At 21.5% G+C, this 25,078-nt stretch overlaps 1 protein-coding gene across 1 annotated transcript in view; it reads left to right on the top strand.

Annotated features, from left to right (window-relative positions):
• Positions 1–25,078, top strand: part of LOC122856500 (putative uncharacterized protein DDB_G0282133) — a 32,274-nt gene that overhangs the window by 859 nt on the left and 6,337 nt on the right. Inside the window, exons 2-3 of the mRNA XM_044158175.1 lie at positions 13,805–13,854; positions 18,978–19,021. Of these exons, the coding sequence (XP_044014110.1) occupies positions 13,827–13,854; positions 18,978–19,021 (72 nt within the window). The 5' untranslated portion in view covers positions 13,805–13,826. The remainder of the gene's footprint in view (positions 1–13,804; positions 13,855–18,977; positions 19,022–25,078) is intronic.

Below are 25,078 nucleotides of genomic sequence, written 5' to 3'. Positions count from 1 at the left end.
TATTTAACAATTAGTTTTATATAAACAGAATGTTGCCATTGATTGCTACGTAATTAGCACAAACTTAACATAAAAATGTACTTAAATAAAATTGTAATAAAATATAAATAAAATATAAATTCTAGATTTTACTTGTATGTCGTGAATTTAGTCATTTTTAACAAATTACAATAAAATTAAATTTTATGCTTAGTAGGTATATAGTCAACTGAACATAATTTTATTGTAAAATTATCTATCTATACGAATAATTTTTATAAATGACAAGGTACTATTTATTTTGTATTTTTTTCTTTTACGTTTGTAATTCTTAGTTAATATTTCTCTCAGTGTATTAATAATTATTATTGACTTGATTAGATGAAACAATTATTTATCAGTTAAACCCGGTATATTAAGGTGCATAAATAATTATCTTACAAAATTTTTTTCATACAATAAATACTATATTTAGGATTATTTATAAAAAAAAAAATGTTTTCTTTTATATGTAAAACGTGATGACAGTTTTGATGAGATGTTGTTATATAGTGCTATTATTTATAATATGTTGTACTACATGTAATACGGAAGCACAATGCGTATACACACATATTATAATAATAATACATTTATATAGACAGTCATTTGTTGTTGCGGTTAACACCGAGAAAATGACTCTTCTTGACGCTTTTATGATTTTTTTTTTTGACTCGTAACTGTAAATAAAACATTTGCAATTTATTTTCTATTTTTATTATAAATATATTACATGATAATGTATTTTTTCCTTTTCCTGATTGATTGGCTATATTGAAAATTTTATCATAAGAATAATTTTAGTTATTTATTTTTTCTACTTCAATTTTTCATTGAAGTTTATTTGGGTTTTTTTTTTCTTTTCGTTTTACAATATGTTATTTAATTTTCTTCTTTTTTTTTTTTATTCACTGCATTTTCATTTTGTTATTTCATGACGTGATGGCAAAGACTTGTTCTTCTTCTCAGTGAGAAGCCTTTTCCAATGCTCGTCACTTCCGTTTGTCGGCTCCATCAGGAAGTAGGATGAAGCCAATTTGTCCTCCGTTGATCCGCGACAGTTCCACTATCGAAAAATTTTGAAGGAAAAATATTTATTTTTTTTTCCTTCGTTCAATATTCTTTTCGTGACTTGTCGATATACATTTTTTTTTTTTTTACATATACACTTCCTTTAGCTATGTTTTTTTTTTCTTTTTTCGATTATTATTATTGTTATTATTTAAAAATTTGATCGACATATACATAATAATGAAGTTGCATTATGCATCATTAATGAAATTTTGTAATATAGTATATATAAAAACAAAATATACGGCCTATTTTTAATAAGCCGAAAGGCGAAATGTGGGCTTTAGAAATCGCGTGTTAGAAACATCCGTCTTTATGTGTCCAGGATATTTATAATAACAACAAACGCATGAAAAAATAAATAAATAAATAGCTTAAACAATAGAAATAAAAATAAAATATGTCCCACGGTCTGTAAGATCATCATGTACATGTCTTAATTAAATTACCGGCATCGATAATATAGCCCTACTTAAATATACTTTTTTTAAAAAAAAAAATAATACAAATTGTTGATAAAAAAATTCCACCAAATAATAATACTTAAAAAAAATATTAATATCAAATTTTATTTTTTAAAAAGAAATTTAATTTAAAAATTCTTAAAATATTGTATAAAAAAAGCTATTTAATATAAATAATATTTTAAATAAATTCTTTACATTATATTATTTCAAATATTTATTATAAAAATTTGTCAATTATCTATTATTAATTATAAAATTTTAATTTATTAAAAAATTTCTAAAATATTATTTAATACTATTAAAATTTAACTTGAATAATTAATTTTCTTTTTTAAAAATTTAATTGTTAACTGAAATGAAAAAAAAAAAAAATATATAAATTTTTTGAGTTGTTTAAATTGAATTAACACGAGCAATTTTCAATAGTGTATTATAGTTGAATCCACAGACAACTGAGAAGCTTGAATATATAGTTTAAGTGCATTCAATGTCCAGTACAATAATCGGTTTCATTCCAATGAGACAGTGTGTGAATAGAAAAGGGGGATGAAATATATATAACCAAGTAAATTGAGGGATGTATACATAGCTCTCGTCTGTCTTAACCAATTGTTCTCTCAATATACATATCTCCACCATCTACATCAACTTGATCAATAATAATTTTACTAATTTACAATCTTCAAAATTGTTTTGTTCACTTTCAACAAATCAAGATATCATCATTTAAAATTATTACTACTAATTATACCTTTCACCATAAATATATCAACATGAAATTTAATTACAATAATTGTATCATATTTAAAATAACACTGACGAACAAAACGACATTTCGAATAAAATATATAAATATAAATTATTATGAAGACTAATTTCGGGTGAAATTATTGTATTGATATTTAAATATATACCTTGAGGCTATCAGTGGATGTCAGTTGTTGTTGGAATTTCGAATTTTCATTGTAAGAAATTTTAGTAATATCATATCGATTTTCTATTTTCTGATGGTGGCTTTTTAGCCCCAAGGGGATTTTCAAACTTTTGCTTCTTACTTTCATATTCATAACAATATTTTTATGAATATAATTTATTTATTTATTTATTTATTTATATTGAAGGTCATATTATTTATAAAAAAAATTTTTTGTATTTCAAGAAGAAGAAGAAAGTAATTTAGCTTTGTAAATACTCTACTTAATAAGATTCCTGACTACGTAATATTAAACAAACTTAATTTATTTTTTTTTTCTTTTTAAAAATATTCAAAATTCAATTTTAGATAACTCGAGATTCTCACGTATATATACACAAGTTTGGTTGTTTGTTTTATAGTTGTTGTAGCTACTGCGTGTACTGGATATAAGTTTGGCTGATTTAATACTTGATAAACCACATCAGTATGACAGTTGTTCTTCCTTCTCTTTATACTGTGGCCAAACAATTCTCATTGAATTCATTTTCTCTCGTATAACTTGTGTTATTTAACTATATTATCATGAATATACGAGAATTCTTCAACAAAGATTTACAACAATATATATAAATTTTATAAAAATATAACAATTTACAGTTGTTTGTTGGTTTTTTTTTTTTTTTTTTTTTAAATTACGACAAACAAAGAAAATATATAATTATTATAATAATAATATATTTTGTTCAACAGTTACTTTCTTTATGTAAATAATTTCAAAGGATTTAATTTCTTTATTTTGGCTTTTGACAAACTTTGATAATTTTTTTTGTTCTCTAATAAAAATGTTTTAAAGAATTATTATTTTTTTTTTTTTTGATAATAACAATACAGATTAAAAAATATGAAAAATTTATTTATTTTTTTTTTCTTTGCGTGTTAAGTTTGTTAGTTAAGGGTAAATTATATATTGCATGATATTTTGAGAATACCTATAGCATGGTATTACAGTATTATAACCAAAACTTTGATATCGATTAACAAAACTTGTATATCAAAATTAATGAGTTTATTCACTTTTTAAATGAAAAAAAAAATTCATTTTATATTGAAAAGATAATATAAATTCAAAATAATAAATTCAATATCTTATTATATTTTTATTTAGTGAATAAAAAAATTTATAGAGATAATAAAATAAAAGAAAAAATAATTTATTGATTTTTAAATTTGCTGTTTATTTATTTTCAAGAGAGGTATTTAATGATCACATTTAAAACGATCTAGTTAACAAAAAAGGAAAAATAATTATAAAGAAAAATTTTGATATATTTATTTTATTAATAATCGGATGAAAAAAATATTTAAATAATACAGTTGGCCATATGTAAATGAGCAAAGAACATATTCGGAAATTATATAGGAAAATGATAGTGAACGATGATAGTGATGCAGTCACAATAGCACAATAGTCAAATCCCACAAGCACTTTAATGTTAAAATCATATTGGAATAAGCCTATCGCAAAATCTTGCTGTAATATTGTCAAATGTATCTGTATAATATTACCATTGCCTGTGGGATTCATCTGATTTTCATTTGGAAAATGTACACTGTAACAATTGACTGTCTCATTGTTAATTCCATTAAAATTAAATTTAATAATTTTTTATTTTAAACTGAAATATAAAATCCGATAAAAGATGACAATTTTATTTTTGTCTAAAAAAAAAATTGGCAATAATATTATTACAGTTTTATTCTTGTTTTAAAAATAATTATTTTCTCTGAAAATTTAAATTTTCTATCAAACATCCTGTAGGGTATAAAATAATAATAAAAATTTTTTTTAACTTTATTTTTAAGAATAAAAATAATAAAAAATGTTATTATTCATTTTTTTTTTATTCGAAAAAATTTTACTTGTACAATGTATTAATTATAAATTCAATTTTTATTATGAAAAAATGAATAAATATAAAAATTATAATTAAATAATCATACATGAACTTTGATGTTAGTTCGCTGTTTTTAAAAAAAAAAAAAATTTCCCAAGCTTGTTTTATATCTCAGTCATATATGAATGTTAAAACATCAAAAGCTTTGACTTGTTAAAATTAAATTTTATATGAAATAGAAACATCAAATATACGAGACTTTTAACTGAAGAATAATTTATAAAAATGAAAAAAAAAAAGTATACCTCTATATTTTCTATTACATTATCATGACAAGGGTAAGATAATAAAGATTCATTAAATATCTAAAATTTTATTTATTTAAAATTAATTTTCATTTTTACAAATGTCGTTTTTAATTTATAATATAAATTCATATTTTGAAAAATACATTTTTTTTAATTTCTAAATAATGAATAAATAAATATTTTCATGTCACTTGCAGTATGTGATAATAATTTTTATGTATATTTCAATGCTAATTTCTGGTGCTAATTTATTTACGCACGATTTACTTTCGCAGTGTTAAATTTTTGGGTTGAGTAGTATTATATATAACAGTCAATTGCAAAAAAGGTCGTTGTTAAAATTAAAATAATTGTTTAAATTAACACACAATTGTTTATTACATTTTAAAAATGAAATTAAAACAATCTGAGTAATAACTAAAATATAAAAATCAATTGAAAGCTCTAAACCTTTTGGGACATGAATTTTTTTTTAATATATTTTTTTTTATTAATGCTACAAAACAAATATTAAAATTCTCTTGAGATCTCTATATATTTTTTTTATCATAATGAAAATAAATTGTGAATGAAAAATTTTTAAATAATTGAAAAATAAACTATACATGAATATTTTTTAAATATCAACATACAGAATTATTTAAAATAAATTGGTTTATTTATTTTTTTTATTTTATTGTCTATTAAAGTTTGTTGTCTCTTAAGCTCTGAGTAAATGAATTTTTAAACTACTAAATTTATCAACTACTCAAAGATGTGTTGAATTTTTTTTATTTCATTTCTACTTTTCTGTATTTTACAACATCGTAATGTTTTTTTATTTTAAATTTCATTATTATTGTTTTTTTACATTCGAAATTCGACACATTTTAGTGATAAATTTTTGATAGTAAAATAGCATCAGTGTATCTGTATATGTATTAATAAAAATGTAGCTTGCACTTGTCGAATTTATAGTGAATTTACGTTACTTTATCATGGCCATCATTTTATCGACACTCGTTTTTACAATTTTCAAATGTATGACCCTTTGAATATCTGGTTTCCAACTTGCATATATATTCATTTTATTTATTTTTATTTTTTCATCTTTTAACAATTTTTTTCTCCTCAAATAAACATTTTTTTAATTTTTCCTTCTTTTTTTTTTTACCTTTCATATTCTCGTTATTATTATTTTTTTTCTGGTTTAATTTATTTATTTTTTTTTTAGTTCCTATTTTTATCTATCGTTTTTTTTTTATTTGCTCTCTATCAAGCCGTTTCTTTCATCAGTTCATTCGTATACTTTTTAAAACAAAAGACAAGGCACTACTAAAGTTTTGAGCTTTTATTTTTTGCTAAAAAATTTTTTTTTCTTATATTCTTAACTTTTATTTTTTTATTATTGTGTTTTTTTTTTTTATTTTTTTTATGACGCTCTGTTTTGTACTCTCCATAAAATCGATACTCAGCGAAAAATACGGAAAGAATTTAAATGGCCCTCGAGACCAGGATCAGACTTTTAATCGAACGTTACATCAAACTATTTTTTTTTTTTTTTGTTCTACTTTTTTAACACTTTATTTTTATTTTCAAATTTTTTTTTTTCCTTTCATTCTTCATATATATTATATAACATTTTGAGTGCGAATTTTAATTATCCTTAAACACTTTGCATTTAAAAGATTAAAAAAAAAATTATTAATAATCTACAATATGTCGGATATCAAATTTAATTATGTCATTTTATTTCCTCAGTTTATATTTCAAATAAAAAAAAAAAATCTGGTTTTATTATTTAATTATTATTCACATGTCGCTTATGTTAATGTGAGAAGAGAATATACCTTTTTTTTTTCATTCCTCTTCTAAAGGAACACGTCGTTAAATTTATAAAAAAAAAAGGAAAAATTATGAGTAATATAGCTGTTGGAATATTCATGAGTTCTGGAGGAATATTGTTACGAAACAATTAAAATCACGCTTGAGCAATTAACGCTCCTCTACTTGGTAATTTGTAAATCAAAATTTCCTCGACACTACTTCTGTCCGACTAAATATTGACGTCACTACTTGCTACCTTTTTTCTTAAATAAAAAATAATATACCAAAACACTTAACGTCATTTTTGTAAATAAAAAATAAAAAATATTCACACCATAAATTTTCTCTCTCAATTGAATCAATAAATAATATTTACTTAAACTATCATCGAGTTAAACATTTACTAAATTTACATATCACTCGACAATTTTTTATTTCTCTATATTTTTTTATCTAGAAATTCATCCAAATTTTTTTGGAATAAAAAAAACAAATAAATAAATAAAAGGATTTGCATGTCCAAACTCTATGGTAGTTGATTTTTTTTTTGAAACTTTGAAAAAAGTTATTAATCCTGAGTTTATATATAAACTTTGATAAAAAACTTTCGGGGTAAAAAAAGTTCTATTCTTTTTTGAAAAATCAAAAATATAAAAAAAAAAAAATTTGCGGATATCGTGAATGGAATATAATTTCCATATGGTGCGAAAAGAAAGTGCGGTTAAAAAAGAAGATTATCAGATCCAGGTCACGTTTTCATTGGTTTTATATATTTTTTTTCTATTTGAAAAAATATGTGTTTTTTTTTTTCATTTCAAAGTCGAGTAAAGTTTATGGTCCGATAGACAAAATGCATTACAATTGATGAGAATTGAAGTAAAAAGATAATGCATGTTAATTACAAAAATATAAAAAAAATAAAAAATAAAAAATATATTGTTGATAGCGTATATAGATTTGTGTGTTACAGTTTGAAAATCAATTGTTCGATTGGCATGGGTAGTAGTGCGTCGTATCAATAATTAATTACTGATCATTAAAAAAAAAATTGTCTATTATTATCTGATCACTACAATTGGATTACTAAAGTGAAAACTGACGACATATTACAATTTTATTATTATTTTTATTCCTCTCTAATTCAATTAATGTGTCAGTATAATTATTCTTTTTTTTTTTTTTTTTTCATAATACTTTTAAACAATGTGTCTTTACACCAATGCACTTAATTTATTCATTATATTATCATTATAAATTGCAGTAATAACAACGTAATAATAATTTTAATATACAGACTCATTCAACAATTCTCGTTGCTACTGCAATCACGAGTGTCAATTAATTTGTCACCAGAATATTATATTAGCTAAATTGTTATTAATTATTATTTGTATATTTAAAAAAAAAAAAAATATTAAATTAATTTTAATGACAATTATTTAAATGTAATTGTCGGGGAAATTATTGTTTTTATTTTTAAATTAAATTCTGCAAATTTCACGGTCTCGAATGTTGGCTAATCACGAGAAATAAAAAGTACATTTTAAAGATGAGCTGATGAATTTCAAGGTATCACAATATTTCCCCTTCTAATTATTTTTTTATTTAATTTTTTTTTTTTCTTTTATTTATGTCAAACAATAAAGTCGAGAAAGTTATGATGAGTGTACCTTAGCATTTTCTCGATGAAAATGAAAAAAATATTTTTACAATTTTCTTGAGATTTTAAAGGGTATTTTTGGAGTAAATTTTTTTATTTTTTTGTTATTCATTAAATTGCTGGTTTCCTTGATTTAATTCAATTCAATTTTTCTGCATTATATTTACTTTCATATTGAAATTTAAAATTCACATTAAAAAGTTAATGACCCTCAATAATATATTTTAATTTTTTTTTTCATTTATAATATTCTTTTAATTATTTATCCATTCATTTATAATTTTTTTTTTTTTTTTTATTAATATATATATTTAGATAATTAATTTTCTTACTTTAATTTATATTATGTATTTTCTTTTTTATTTATATGTATTATTGCGTAAGTGCAAGTTAAATAGTTTGATGGTAAACAAAAACGTAATTATTATCTTGTAATATTACGTATTCGGATGTTCTTCCGTTCACCGAAAATATTCTCACATACTAATCAAACAAAGCTCTCACACTTTTTTTCTCCTCTATATTTATTTATACATTTTTTACATCAATTTTTTTTCTCCTCTTCCTATGTCACTTTCTGTGGTATTATATGGAAATTTGATTTTATTTTTTTTTTACTTTTCCCTTGAAAAATCTTGCCAAAAGTTTTTTTAAAACCTACTTAGTTATTCAAAGTAAAAAAAAAAAAACACTGTACATGCTTTTTTGAATTATTAATAAATTTTAAAAATATAATAATACTTGTCGGTGGTGGGTGAATGGATGAATAGGGTGAAGATATTTTAACCTGTTATTTAAAGACACTTGACTATTGATTGAATGTGTTTATAAAATAGTTGAATTGACATCAAAATTTCAACAATAAAAATGCATCATTTCAAACTGCATCATAAAGTTTTATACCTTCAAACACATGCAATACTTTTTTTTTTTCAAACTTTATTATTCTCTATTTTTGTTCAAGTAGTTTTCTGAATGTAAAGTCTATTTATTTCAGTCTATTCTTCACTCACTTGTAATATTCCTTTGCGGATATTATACATTTCTTTTCGAATTGGTGGACAAGAAGATTGAATTTTTGATGATGAATTTTAATATTTATATCATTTGAATAAAATATAAAATATAAATGATTTATTTATATAAAATAAAAATTAAAAAACAGTATTATATTTATATTTTTAAATAACAAAAATATTGATAATTGATTGCTTTGAAAAAATTCATCATTCGTAAGCATCACGATTATTTAAAATAATCATTATAGCTTGTTTTATTTACAAATTAAAATAATAATCGTGCATTACCATTCATCACGAAATTTTTCTCAACAATTTTCATCGTATTATTTTTATCTTATTATATATTTTACCTATTTTCTTATATTTATTTTATTTTTGTCTTTTTTTTTAGCTACAAATTTTATTTATAATAATGCATCTTTGTAAATCGTGACTAAATGAAATGAGATACACTCCCTTGATGATAGCTCGTCAACCAGAAAATCCTCCCAGTTTTTCTTAAATTTAAATTATCATAATGTCTTTTTTTTTTTTTTTCATTATTATACTTTTATTTATGATTTTTATATTTTAAATTATCTCGAGAGTTTTATTTTTTTTTTTCTTCTATAAATAAAATTGTTTATGTATTTTATATACAAATGTTAATTGGACAAAAAAAATAATCCATTTCAAATGCAACAAAAACAATTGGGTTTGAAGAGTTGGTTTATATTTAACCGGATATTTTCAAATATATACATTTTTTTTATAACCGACAATTTTATATCCGATGAGTAAATTAATTAATTCAGTCTGAATTACACATTTTAATTCTTGTAATATCCGTTATTCAGTTCCAATAATTCACTGAAATAATAATATTATACATCAATTTTATTGTTTTTAGTTTTTATTATATCATTCTCTTTTTGTTTTTTTTTTTTTTAACGTAATATAACAGTAACAATTTTAATTTAATTACACAGAATTTAAAATATCATTTTTCTTTAGAATTTTTTTTTTTTTTTTTAAATAATTATTAACGATAATATAATTTTACAAAATAATATTTAAATGTGTCAATAACTCATCATATTGTATACTCTATTTAAAATAAGTTTAAAAAATATATATATATTATTTAAACGTTTAAAATAAATTATTGTATTTATACCTATCATTAAAATTTATCTTTATTCAGCTATTTTATTTTTAACTATTATTATTTTAAAATATATACCTCTTTTGAATTTTATTATTTGTATTTTTTACTTTAAAATACCAAATGTTATTAACAATAAAAAATAAATTATTGATTCCTTTTACGGAATAAAGGATAAATTATTTTGTATAATTGAAAATTTGTTTCGATTCATATTTCCTTGTTCACATTATTTTACTATTTAATTTTCATCATTTTTTTTTTTTCTTCGTCTAATCAACTTTCCTCGTAATATTTTTGATGAATTGTAATAAATATATTCTTTTTAGAAAGGCATCAAGATGACTCAATGAATCCTTCATATATAAAAAAAAATAAAATTCACAAATAATCTTTCGCGGTAAATAATATATTTTTTTAAATTTAAAAATAAATTCAACCAATCGATCAGTCCAAATAAAAACACCTTCCAATGAAAATTAATTATTCACTAAATGTCGAAATAAATAATGAGAAATTAAGCAGATAAAAATAGAAAGAAAAAAAAGAAAATTGATTGATGAAAATATTATTAGATAATATAGGAAATAAAAATTTGTTCAATAATAAAAATACGTATTGATGATTTATGTTTTTTTCATGTCAATGACAAAATATATGTTACATGAAAGTTTACAATTACTTTGATAAATAATAATAATAAAAACCTGAAGAAGAATTAGAAGAAGAATAATGACTTTAGTAAAAACCGCATGATTCGTGCACTTTCACTTGATTATGAATAAAAATCTCGACGCCTATATAATCCAAGACATTTTTCCCTTCGACCTATCATTCTTTTTTTTTATTTATCTTTTCATTCATTTTAAAATACCATCTTCTTGTCTGTATACATATAATAAACTTTTCTGATTAATTTAAAATTGTATACCTGTATATTATTATTTTCTGCGCGTCTTCTCAGTTATTATCAGCAGAAAGCTCGACATTAATTTCATTACTCCTTGAATATTATTAGACAAGACAACAATCAGACTCATTAATTCTCCTTGACCTCGTACAGGTTATACGATTGATTGCCACTTTTATTTTTTATTTTCTCTTTAAGTTATTATTATTTATTTTTAAATTTATCATTGATTAAATATTGATGGAATTTGATGGTAATTAGCTGCACTAGTGCTTATCGCCAATTAGCTTTAATTAATATGGCAAATTTGTAAAAGCAATTTGTATAATAATAATAGCTTTTTGAATAACATTTTTTTCAAATATCTTTAATGTATTTTGGCATTGCAAATTTGTTTTATATTTTCATATTTTAATTACGAAATAATTTGGCCAAAATTTCGTTAGTTGATGCACACTTTATCATGATGAAATTTTTTTTTTTATTCTCTTATTTTTTTTTTCAAAGCAAAAAATTTATATATAAATTAAGACAAGTGTGCTTGTTACTAGCTGAATATATAATTTTGTTTTATTTCATAATCTACAAACTGCTACACAATTGCAATGTTTTTTTTTTTTTTATATTTTTGCACACGTGTTTTTATTATTTTACTTTGTGGTTTTTTTTTTTTTTTTAATTTAAAGATAAATGTTTATTATTAATAATTCTTGTGTGTATTTAGGGATTATGTTTTTGTTGTTTACATTTTTTATTACTTCATAGACTTTATTGCAGGGTGTTAGTTGGTTTTTATTTTTTTTATTTTTGATAATAGTTGGATGTCAGAAATCGCCCGCAACAACGCCTCCAGCCGAACTTTCTTTCCAATTATACTATTGCTAGCTAATGGCTTTGTTCTTTTTTTTTTTTTCTATTTTTGCCTCAATCAAATACGAAAAGGCAATGAACCGTGTGATGCATAATTGCCAATTTTGTAGATAGACTTTAATTTATAATTGCAATTGAACGACTGTTGTATATTTTTGTTAATTATTCAAAGTGGAGTTTAATTTTTTATTTTCAATGTTGACATGCTAAATAGTTGTTTATATTGTTGCATATTTTAAATACATTTTGCATAATAATTTTTATATATTTTTTTAAATTTATTATCTATATTGCAAAAGGGGTTAATTTTTATTATTTTAAATATGACAATTATTCATTTTAACAATTATTTATCTATTTTTAAGCAATTATTATTATTTCAAAATTAGTAAATTAAACATTAAGTTGATAATTATTGATTTACTTGAGCTATAAATACAGTCAATTTAAAAATTTATTGATTTAAAATTTAGTTATTTTTATTTAAATGAGTTGAGTCATAGAATATATATTGCAAGGCAAAAATAGGTCACGAAAATTATAAATAAACATAAAAATTAAGGGTTGAATGAAAGATTTTTCATTTACTTTAGGAATTATTTTGGGTGGCTTGATTTTCTTGTTTGTATTTTAAATTTTTGTGGTCATTCACGTGAAAAATTAAACTTCCTAATTATCTCTTCTCTGTGTCCCTTTTATGTATATATATATAAATAATTTTAAATATACTAAAAAGTTATTAATTATACATGAAAAATTAATTTTATTTTATAATTAATCAAATTTTATTAACAACATGGACTTTAGATTTGATGATAAATTACAATTCGTGTTCGTCCTCCTTCTCACGCTTTTACTTTGGCAGTTGAAATAAATTCAATTGAGATAGACTTTGAAATAATAATAATTAAAAAAAACATTGTTTTCTCATAAACACACAAACACGCATATAAAATTAATCTAGACTCTGGTAATTTTTTTGAATGAGTTCAAAAAACGTTTAGAAATAATAAAGTCAAATTTATATATAATTTTCTTTTCCAAACATAAAGTTTATACAAAATATCAAGTTTAAAATTGTATTTAAATTTCCAGCAATTTATTTACATATAAATATATTTTAAAGTTAACTCGTACAAATTTTCAAACAATAAAACTTTATTTAATATAAAAATAATCGTTTTCGATATAAAAAAAAAAAAAACGTGATTCATGAGAAGATTTTTATTTGTGTAAGTTATATTTTGTATCATTTTAAAGTCTCATCACACGCTATTTAAATTCAAATACATAACAACACAATTGAAATTTGATATTGCCTGAGGTATCTTGTTTTTTTTTTTATCTTTAAATTCCCATTGAAAGTATCATCAAAGTCTCCCTAAATTATCTTGACACAAATTCCAGTAATTTGTGTTGTAATTAATTCAAAATTAATACTCTTACTTTTACATGAACACTTTTATTTTCAAAAACTAATTTAAAAAAAAAAATAAAAAAAAGTTATATATTAATAATGATTATTTAATAGCGGATATGTCAAATTTAATTTAATTAAAAATATATTTTTAAAATGACTATAGATTTATCAAGCAAACCAGTGATTATTTATAAATATATAAAACATGACATTTATAAAATATAATTGTATAAAAGCTTATACTAAAAATACTAGTATTAATTTTTAATTTTTAATTTTTTCTTTGTTTAATTATAGAAGAAAGGTGAAGGAACTCGAGATGGGTCCCATTGGTATATTTTGGCTTGGTAAGTACATGAATTATAAAAAAAAAAAAAAAAAATTAAATAATAATAAATAATAAAAATCATAAAATCACTGGAGCATATTAATATCAAACGATTCAAGGGCGAGATTGTTCAATTGAAAACAATCGTTATTTGCGATGAGTATATATGTCAGACAAATGAATGGAATTTTGTGTATGCTATTGAGCGTGACGACCACGACCTCGATGAAAATATACATCACATATATTACTCCAAAAATAAAACCAACAATTTTAAATATACAAAAAATAATAAATTTCTTTGCCCGGAACTTATTAAGCAATAAAGGTTAGTTATTCGTCCATTGTTTCAATTCCATATACAAATATGATAAAATATATCATCAAAATACTATTTCTCCATATCAAAAAAATTATCATTATCATCACAAAGACGTCATAAAACATTACTCATTAAAAATAAAATGAAAAAAAAAAATTTACCTTATTTTTGCAATAACATTAAATTTATAGCAAAAAAACTTTTAATAATAAATAAATAAATGATGTGTCATTAAAAGAAATTTTTTAAATAACGAAAAATTTCGATAATAATAAATGTTTATTTAAAAAATTATATTTCATCATGGATAGTAAACAATATGATTATATTTTAAACGTTTTAAGATTTTTTTTTAAATGAATAAATTTATTTATTGCATCGACATTTAAGAAACAATAAAAAATATTGATGATTCACCTGATTTAATGCTGTTAATGTGACAGAGGTATATATCCTGTGGTTATTTTAAAAAAATAGTCAAGACCTTTTTTATTCACGCGATTAAACATCAGCCAATTATAATAATTAAATAATAAAAATATATAAATAATTACGATAATAATTGTTTATTATTTAAATGTCGATTGAATATTTCATCTATCGGGAATAATTAACTTTATTGTTTGTTTATTTTTGTATATATTTCCGGCGTGACAAATAATAAACAAGAATTTTTTTTATAAAAATTTTAAAAACTAATTTGTGATTGGGCAGCGTGAGATCGTCATGACATCTTCAATATTACATTAAAAGTCAAGGATGAAGATGGGTAATACATAGTAGAAAAATGAAGAAAAAAATTAATGGACATCATGCAATTGGTGATGGAGTTAGATTGCTGATGAGAAGTGAAGGAAATAATAATAAAAAAAAATTAATAATTGATTATGATGATGGTGATGATAATGAGGTGGACATGAAATCTCTATCAAATAAAATTATGATAGAATTTATATATGAATAAATTAACAAGACTAGGAAAAAAAAAATTATATCTTTAAAAAGAAAATTACTGTTGCTGAAATTTTTTTTCTGTGGTTGTTTTTATACAGTTTTTTAATGATCTATAATATCAACTGGTATATTTACATGTCTAGATTATAATTCTATATATTTTTTTTTTTTTTTTCTTTAAATTTATTTTATAATTCAATGCATAATCTAACTGAAGACACGTTGATCTTTTAGCACTTTGCCTCGAGACGTCGCGCGCGAAAATGCCAACAACAAATTCATAACGATATATTAAATATATATTTTCTCGATTATGATTTTTAAATAAAAATAATAATAAGTAATGAATTGAAAATTAGAAAAAAAAATATTGACATTAATTATTAACTCGGTGAAGTATAATTATACGAATTTCGTGATAAAGAATTTTTTTTTTTTTGAATTTTGATTTATTAATGAGCAATTTTTATTATGTGATTTATAATTTGAGTTAAAATTGTTATATGGAATTTTTTTATTTATTTTATTTATTATTGAAGATGATAAAAAATTGAAATAATATATTTTTTGTATGATGAAAAGTTTAATTAAATGAAGAGGAAAAAAAATGTATAAAACTTTTTACGATTTGACAGCTGGAAAATGAAACGAATAAATAAATAAATAAATAAATAAATAAATAAATAAATAAATAAATAAATAAAATTGTTTGGTAAAAGTTTGTGACCTTGTTTATATAGATAATGGTAAATAGTTGTAGCAAAATCCTGATGGTCAGGGTGATGAACCTGTCAGCTAATTATTCAACTTTTTTATAAATGAAAAAAAAAATATGACAAATAAAAGTATTTAATAATTCATCGATCAAACACTTAACAATAAATTTTTCAATTATAAAAAGTAATTAATAAAACATTAAATAAACTACTCAAAAATAAAAACCAATTAAATTTTAATGTACATATTAAAAAAATTTAATTTACAAAAAATTAAAAAAACATAAAATTACATTAAATTATTTAATGAACGATATAAATGAAACAAGAAAATAAAATAGTTTTATTTTGAGAATTGAGATAAAAATTTGCTTCATAGTATCTTTTTAGATCCTATCTAGAAAGATCAGAAGCATGTAATAGGATATTCTACGAGGGTAAGTTGATAATAATAGTAATAAAAATAAAAATAAAAATAAACAGAATATAAAAAAAGCAGCAAAGGAATAAAAGAAATGTTTCATTTGAAAATAAAAATAAGAAAATTCAGATGGACACGAATGGAAAATGGAAAATGAAAAATAAAAAATAAAATAAACAATGGGATTGTAACACTTGGTTGCACTTTGCAAATTGAAATTGTTAAAACCATCGTATCAATATTATATTTTGAAATAAATAAATCCAAAAAAATTGCATGGTTATAACACTGGTATATATTTTGAGTTTTAAAATTTTCAATTTCCATATTTATAATATTGTATGAAATATAAAAAATGTTGATGTACTTTATTCAATCACTCGAAAAAATAAAATTCAATATTCAATGACATCAACAAAGCTATGATTGAATTGTTTTATTTTTTTTTCATTTTATAAATTCTTTCATCCTCTTGATAATATATATTTTTGGTTTATAATTAAAATTTATTATCAATTTAAAAAATATATGAAAAATTTAAATGAAATTTGTTATTTAAAAAAGAAAATCATTTATTAAATATTAAAATAAATTAATTGAAATTATAAACAACATATAAAATAGATAAAAAATAAATTCAAATATAATTTTAAGTAATTTTTTAAAATGAAAATTATAATTAACAATATTTGTAGACAACAATTAACAAAAAAAAAACAAAAAAAAGACAAGTACTTTTTATGCCTCCGTCAAGAAATGATAGTGTTAAAAAAAAAATTAAAAACACAAAAAAAAAGAGAACAATTTACCATGTGGTATTTAAATCAAGTACACACTGTATATTATACCCGCACTCACACAAAGAAAAACGGAAGGAAGAGTCGACGTGCGTGACCCTTCCTTTGCTTCAGTCAGAGATAGAACAAATGAATTCAATTTATCTCTAGGATCTACTTGATGCCAAGAATAAAAAACAAGCTAGATATCTTGTACCGTTACAAATACAAACACTAGCTAAAGTCAGCACTCGTCTCAGTTAATACCATTTGTCTCGACTATATGTCTCGTAAATTTACCAGAGTAATGGCATTTGAAAGAAGTTAATTATCAAACGACGATGAAATACAAGTTTTAATGTTTTGTTCTGCTACTGTCACCAATGCATTTCCTTTTTCTAATTTACACTTCCTTTTTTTTTTTTTTTTTCACATTTAACTACATCTATGAAAAAAAATTAAAATTAAAAAAATTAGCTCGAGGATATCCTATCTACTCTTGTTTTAATTAAAAAAAAAAAAAAAAATTTAATTAGTTATTATTAATTTTACAATACAATTTAAATAAAATTATTTATTATTTAATTTTAATTATATATTTTTTTAATTTATCTAGTTAAATACATGTAAAATTTTAATTTTTTTAAAACAATAAAAAAACATAATTTATATTATTAATTGGCTTAAAATGTCAAGTATATATGTATTTTAGATACTCAATTAAGTTTGAATTGGATAATTACATTGTCTGTAACAGATATTAAACTTTGTGCCTTGGGGGGTTGAGCATTGTTAAACCTTCTTGAAAACCACACGTACGTATTTCTAGTTCAGGTGTATACAATGTATACCTAGAAACTTGTATTTACCCAAAAACCGCGATATCATTGGCTGTATTGTAAAGTCTTGTTAAGGTTTAATACCCAAATGTTAAATACACCCGCTTTTATCTATTGTAATTTAACAAAATTTATATATAAATTTATTTGACACAAATATTGCTTAATTTTTTAATTTAAAAAAAATATAAAATAATTAAATCATAGCTTTAATTACACTTGAGTTTTAGTTTAAATAATAAAAATATTATTTGGAATTTTTTTTTTAAACATAAATGCATGTAATAACTAAACGTCAAGGAATCTAAAAAACTTTCTATTTCATTTTTTCACGTTTGTATTATGCGTTTCTGTCAGTAATAAACCTACATCAACCTCCAAGATAAGTACCATATTTTTCTCCCTTTTTTTTCTTCTTATATTTTCTCATATTCAAATATACTAACGAAAAAAAAAAATAGAAAAATGTATATTATATTTCTGTCTTATTTTTAATGACTTTTTATAATTTTTTTTATTTTTAATCTGGTTATTAATGGCTAAATTTAAAAATGAAATTTTGAAAATTAAAATTTACAAAAAAAATTATGATTCATTCTTTTTTTTTTTTTTTCTATGATTACTTATAGTGAATAAAATTTTGACAAAGTCAATAATTGCATATGTTATATTACATGGCATGTTCTTTGTTAAATATTCCGTTTGACCTCAAAATTTTCCAACTAAATTTCAAAACTTGAAAATTATTGACATGGTCATATGAAACTTTTCTCCTTTGACGAAATTTAATAACGATATTTTCATCTACAACTAAAATATATTATTAATTTATAAAATAATATATTTACTTTAACATTTTATTTGTATTTTAAACAATTTTCAAACTAAAATTCTATAATTTGTTATTTAATAAAATATTATTCACAAAAATCTCTGCAAAAAATATTTTGAATTGATGAATATTTTATTAAAATATTATCAACATATTTATCATATATAAATTTGATATTTACAATATCTCATTGAATAAATATTTATCTAATTTTGTAAAAAAAAAATTCAATTATAATATCTATTTGTTTTTAATTTATTATATTTATTTTATTATTTTCAGGGATAATTGCGGTCACACTGAGGTCGGCAAATTGTGAGACTAAGGTAAGCATATATATTTTTTAAAATAATAATTATTTATTTGTTACTTTCATTTGTGAATCCCGAATGATCTAATCATCCAAATAAAAAAAAAATTTCTTTATTCAATTAACTCTTTCAAATTTCAATTCAGGTCAATATCATCATCATTCTTTGTTTCTCGTAATAAAGAATTTGCTTCTTCACAACGTCATAATTTATTTATTTATTTTTTTGCTTTTCCATTATTATAAGTGCAATTTTTTTCTCTCCTTTTTTTTCATTGAAGAAGAAGAAGAATTAAGTATCGAGGTACAGGTTGAGATAGAACGAATGAGGAGGCGGTCACGTCCGTCTATTTTTTTTTTTTTTTTCACTTGGTAGATTTACCTTATCGCATTGGCAAAGCGTTGGCACTTCCGGTGTGGTCCTGATCAGATTGGCAAGACAATGGTGAATTCTGAATTGTCGAATGATGCAATGGGGTATTATATTGATGTGTTTTAAAGACAGAAAGATAAAATGAAATAAAAAAATAAAAATTATCAGACTTAAAATTAGGGAAGAAAGAAACAAAAAAAAATGAAAAAAAAAATTAAGAGGGAGGGTGTCAACCAACCCCCAGAGACAAGTAATCACATTGAGTCAATTTTCTGAACAAAAGAAAATGAATCATTGTTCAATCTGGCTATACAGTGAGATAAATAAATTTAAGGGATAATAGAAAATACACTTCAATGAACAATTCAATTTACTTTTTTACTCTATTTTTTTTATTTTCATTTAAAAAATCAATAATAAACTAAAAATATATAAAATCATCGGTAAAAATTTATTTAATTTTCATATTTCACTCATTAATTTAAATTTCAATTTTTTTCATATGAAAATAAATATTTTTTTTTTATTATCCACATCCTTCTATAAAACGAAAAATCAAATATTAAAAAAAAAAACAATTTTTGTGTGGTTTTTACATTCATATGCACCCCACGAATTTGCTGGTTTAAAAAAAAAATTTTTTACATTTTTATTTTCCCTCTCAGTTTGTTTGTTAAAGTTGGTTTTATTTAAATATTTTTTTTTTTTTTTTAATTTTGCCACATTCATGTCAACAGTGTAGAAAAAAAAAAAATATATATTTTTTAGAAGCATATTCACTATTCTGTATTTGTATATACACACTTGTAAAATATTTGATCTTTTCGTGATTGCGATGTCAAAGTAAAACAAATTTAAAAAATAAAAAAAAAAATACAATATGATAATATTAAAAGTATATAACAAAAAATGTATTCGAGGGTGAATGATAAATAATAAAAGAAAAAAAAATATAAATTTCATTTTAGCAATTTCATTCGACATTGTCTGCAACTGCTTTGCAGCTGTGTTCATCGACATCCTGCACTTGGTGCATCTACCTTAAATATATATATATAAATCTGTCTCAACTCTCAAGTGAATTTTCTCAGTGGTTATTCTTTATCACACTATATATCTATAATATTCTATTTATATACATGGATATAAAAATATCAGCACTCACCTATAGGCTATAGACAATCTGTCTTTCTTAAACTTATTCAACTACTACATTTTTAAAACACTTTTATATAAAATCATCTATACACATACTCGTATTGTTCTGTAACATTGTAACGCTCGAGTTCATCGTTACGCTATTGTGTCCTTCAATTTCATTCTACACACCTATACACATCACCAGCCAGCAAAAAGTTGTACCCAATTTTACCTGTCCTTTGGGATTTTATTCTACATATATTTTTTTTTATTTTTTTATTACCATTTTCCAATTTTCTTTTGTTTGTTTTGTTATTTTTTTTTATTTTTTCATTCGTCAGCAGCAGTCGATTTAAAAGTCAATAGCTCAACAGATTAATAAAAAAAAAAGAAACAAGTAATTTAAATGACAGTTTACAATCCAATTTGGATGAGCTATTGTTTTATGAAAATTTTTATTTTTTTATATTTTAAATATATTTAATTTACTATAACTTGTTGTTGATGTAAAATTTTTTTATTTATCTGATTTAAATAATCATCATGATTATTGTAATACACGAACAATGACAAATCAAAAATTTAAAGTAAAACTTTCTTGTTTTTGATATTATCTGTTCATCTTCAATTGAAAAATATGTGTATAAAAATAAAACAAGATTTTTTGATATCATTCACTTTCAAAAATTATTTATTTAATATTAACTATGTAATCATTCATAATCAATAATACTTTGGCATAAATGTATTATTTATTTTCTCAATACTTGTCATCGTTTTATAAATTTGCTTGTTGTAGAAAAAAAAAAATGATTGATGAATCATGTAATATGCAAGCTCAAAAAAATAAAAAAAATAAAATAAGAAAAAATTGATAATATTATAAAAGATGTTCATGTTTATGTTTATTAATAACCATGTAAAACTTTTAATTTTACATAATATTTTACATAATAATTGTGCTATTAAATTTTCAAAAATATATATTGAACATTGTGGGAAGAGTGAAGAACTTTAGTCGTATACTAAAAACAAAAATACCATGTATAAGCCAGGATTTCTCAGGTAGAAATTATGTATATTTCTAATAGCCAAAGAAAACTTGTACACTTGAAAAGTAGTTTCATTACCAAACATATAAAACTACAACGAAAAAAAAATATAATAATAACAACAACAACAGTAATAACAAGCTAATAAAAAAATAAAATAAAAATTGTGTAAAGAGAAGAAAAAAATTAAGCTTTTTTTTTTATTTCCATCTTTGCAAGTAGTTTAAAAAGTTACTTAAAATTTTATTTGATTTTAAAGGGTTTCTTGTTCATATAGAAACCTTTCGAAATACATTTCAGTTTATTTACCTACTGTATATTTCTATATATACTAAAAACTTTATGTCGATATTTAATGAAAAATAAAAAAAAAAAAAAAATAAGTTTTATTTAATAATAAATAAAATGACTAAAAGTACTGATGTAAAGTCAACTTACATTAAGTAATGATACTTCCCAAAGGACACTTAACAGGATGTTATTCAACCTAGAAATTTTTTTTTTTTTTTCTATCTTGATGTTTTTTCGTGCAATTCAAAATAGCCTGTGGCAAATGGATTTTATCCAAGACTATATTTTTATCCCTTCCATATAAAGATGAAAAAATTTTTTTTTTTTTTACACTCATCTGCCAAGAAATTGTCGGTTAACACATACACATATTTTTTTTTTTTATAAACACCTTTTATGACTTTATCGATTTAACGATCATTTAACTCATATATCACACGGTGTGTTAATTCTCTCTTATTATTATTTATTTTTTAACGTTCCAATGCGTTTTTTAAAAATATTATCATCCGGATTTTATAAGCTAAAGAATGTAGCTACTAAAAAAGTAGTAACGGCAAAATTAGTAAGACACTGGAAAGAGGGCTGATCAATTTTGCTCGAACTACTTGTTTTTTTTATTGCCTCGTTTTTGAAATTATTGTTAAAATCAATTTTAAAATTATGGAAATAACTGTAATAAATTTTGATTTATTATTTATTTTTTTAAAATTGATTGATTGCACTTTGTGTATCTGTATATTTCATGCAAATTGTATTTGTTGATTCTGATTTACAAACGACATTGACAAGCCACCCCAGTGGTTTTACTAAAACCAACAATTCAATTCCCAATACAAATTCAAATCAGCAATTAATACATTTATGATAATCAACATATTTTTATATTCAACTAATTATATTAATAATTATTTTTTAAAAATAAATAATTACAGTAAATAATAATAATTTAATTCTTAAAATATGTTTATTATTCAATTAATATAATCATATTAATTAAAATTTTATAATTATTATATTCATTTATATTTTATCTCATTGAAAATTTAATTCTAAGTAGAATATATGTAATTAAATCAACATATTCTCTTTCATAATTTATATATCAGTATGTTATTATTATAACTCATGAAAATGTGAACATACTTTTATTTTTTTCTACCACATTTTTTTTACTTTTAACAATTTTTTTTATGTAACTTTATTACACCAAGTGCTAATAAAACTCAGAGGAGTATCAACATATTTTTTTTTTTATATTTTTTTCTTCTTGTTTTTCGAAGAGAAGCAATATACCATAGTTGTGCACATCCTACTTTCACTAAAGTCACATCTCATTGTAATTTTTCTACTTGCTAAATTTATACTGATATTATATTTATTATTTATAAAAAAAAATTCCTTGAATATTTCATTGACAAAATAACATTAATAAATGAACCAAAAAAATTAAATCAAAATTCACTTATAATTTTTAAAAGATACAAAATGAAATTTAAATTACATAATATTATTTTTTATTGACAAAACAAAATGACAATTTAAAAAATATAAAAAAATAATTACAAAATAATATACTTTGAGTATTTTTTTGATAAGAAAAATATAAATTTTATTTTGACATTCATTGAGGACAATTGATAAATTCGGATTTTGCCTTTCCCTTAGCTTTAACTCGAGTCAATGATGATAATGTTGAAGTTTATAAAAGGCCTTGAGAGCTCAGCCTCATCGAACATAAAATTGGAGCGAAATGATATTGCTAAATGTTTGAAATGTTGTTTAATGTTGAATTTCATCTTCATTGAATGTCATGTTAAAAATATAAATAACCAAGTTGTATTTTATATTTTTATTTTTTTGATATTATTTAACAAGAAATATCACGTGTTCCATATGTGTATTGGTATTCATTTTATCGCAATACTCATCAGTTGTACATATATTTACTTAAAATCTATATGTATTATATTCGAGCTGATAAACTCACTGGAATTTCTTTCCTATATATAAATAAATTTACAATAAACATTAGAAAACAGGATCTGTATATTTAAAAAAAAAAAAAAAATACTTGTTGTTTCCTTATTTTCATGATGTTCAATTGATTTTATCTCTCAAAAGAAATTCAATATCCCTTTATTTATTTTATTTATTTTTTCATTTTGTAAACAAGGGTTATTTTTTTTTATTTTTTCATAAGATGGGTATTGTTTGTTTGCGTCAAATCAATATCACGATAAAATATATTTAATTAAATTTTGATAAAAGTGCTTTTATATTAATTTATTTAAAAAACTTTTTTTTAATACCTGTCTGTTGCTCTTTGATGTAACAAGTAATTTTTTTTATTTTTTTTAAATTTAAAATAGTGTTTATTATTCATTGAATAAAGACTGAGGATTATTTTTAAAACTTGACTACTTGTATTTACTTGTCATCAACAAATGTATATACAAAAATACTTGAACCATCTTTTAAAAATAAATAAACTTGCTTTCACAATAATCAAGTTTTAGTATTACAAAAAGTAAAAAAAAAAAGATATTCAATTATTTGTAAAAAACAATATACAATATTAATAATAAAATATATTTATTAATTTTAAATTAATAATTACATATAATTCTTTTACAATTTATTATATATTTTTTAAAAATAAATCTAATGAGAATAAACTTTAAACGATTCTTAAATTATAAAAAAAAAATTAATTAAATTAAATACTACTGACTCATTCATCATTCACAGAATTGCCAATCAAAATCATCTTCAATAATTCAAGGAAGTTGAAAAATATATACACAGAGAAAGTAAACGTGAATTTCACTTTCATGAAAAGACCCCATCATTAATTGGCTCAATGAAAGTTTGTTTTTAAAAAAAAATATAATATATAAAAAAAAATCAACAACAACAATATAAATAAATTAACCCAAAATAAAAGAAAAGAATGGATAAATTATTTTTTTAAGTTTCTTATAAATTAAAGTAGAAGATTATTTAAACAAGTGTTATCTTTGAAGTCCAATGAATTGTAAATTAAATATATTTAACTTGTGTTATAACACATTGTACGTCACTTGGTTGGCATGTCACATCTGGACAATTGACCAAACACAAACTTTGTTCACTTTGTACATTGCCAATTGAATTGTGATTAATTAAACACTGTTTTGTTATGTTTACCTGATTATACAATACACATAAATGTATA

The sequence above is a fragment of the Aphidius gifuensis genome, linkage group LG5, assembly GCF_014905175.1.
Source record: "Aphidius gifuensis isolate YNYX2018 linkage group LG5, ASM1490517v1, whole genome shotgun sequence".
Taxonomy (NCBI): domain Eukaryota; kingdom Metazoa; phylum Arthropoda; class Insecta; order Hymenoptera; family Braconidae; genus Aphidius; species Aphidius gifuensis.
Note: the sequence above shows the minus strand (reverse complement) of the source record. Positions and strands in the feature narration are given on the sequence as shown.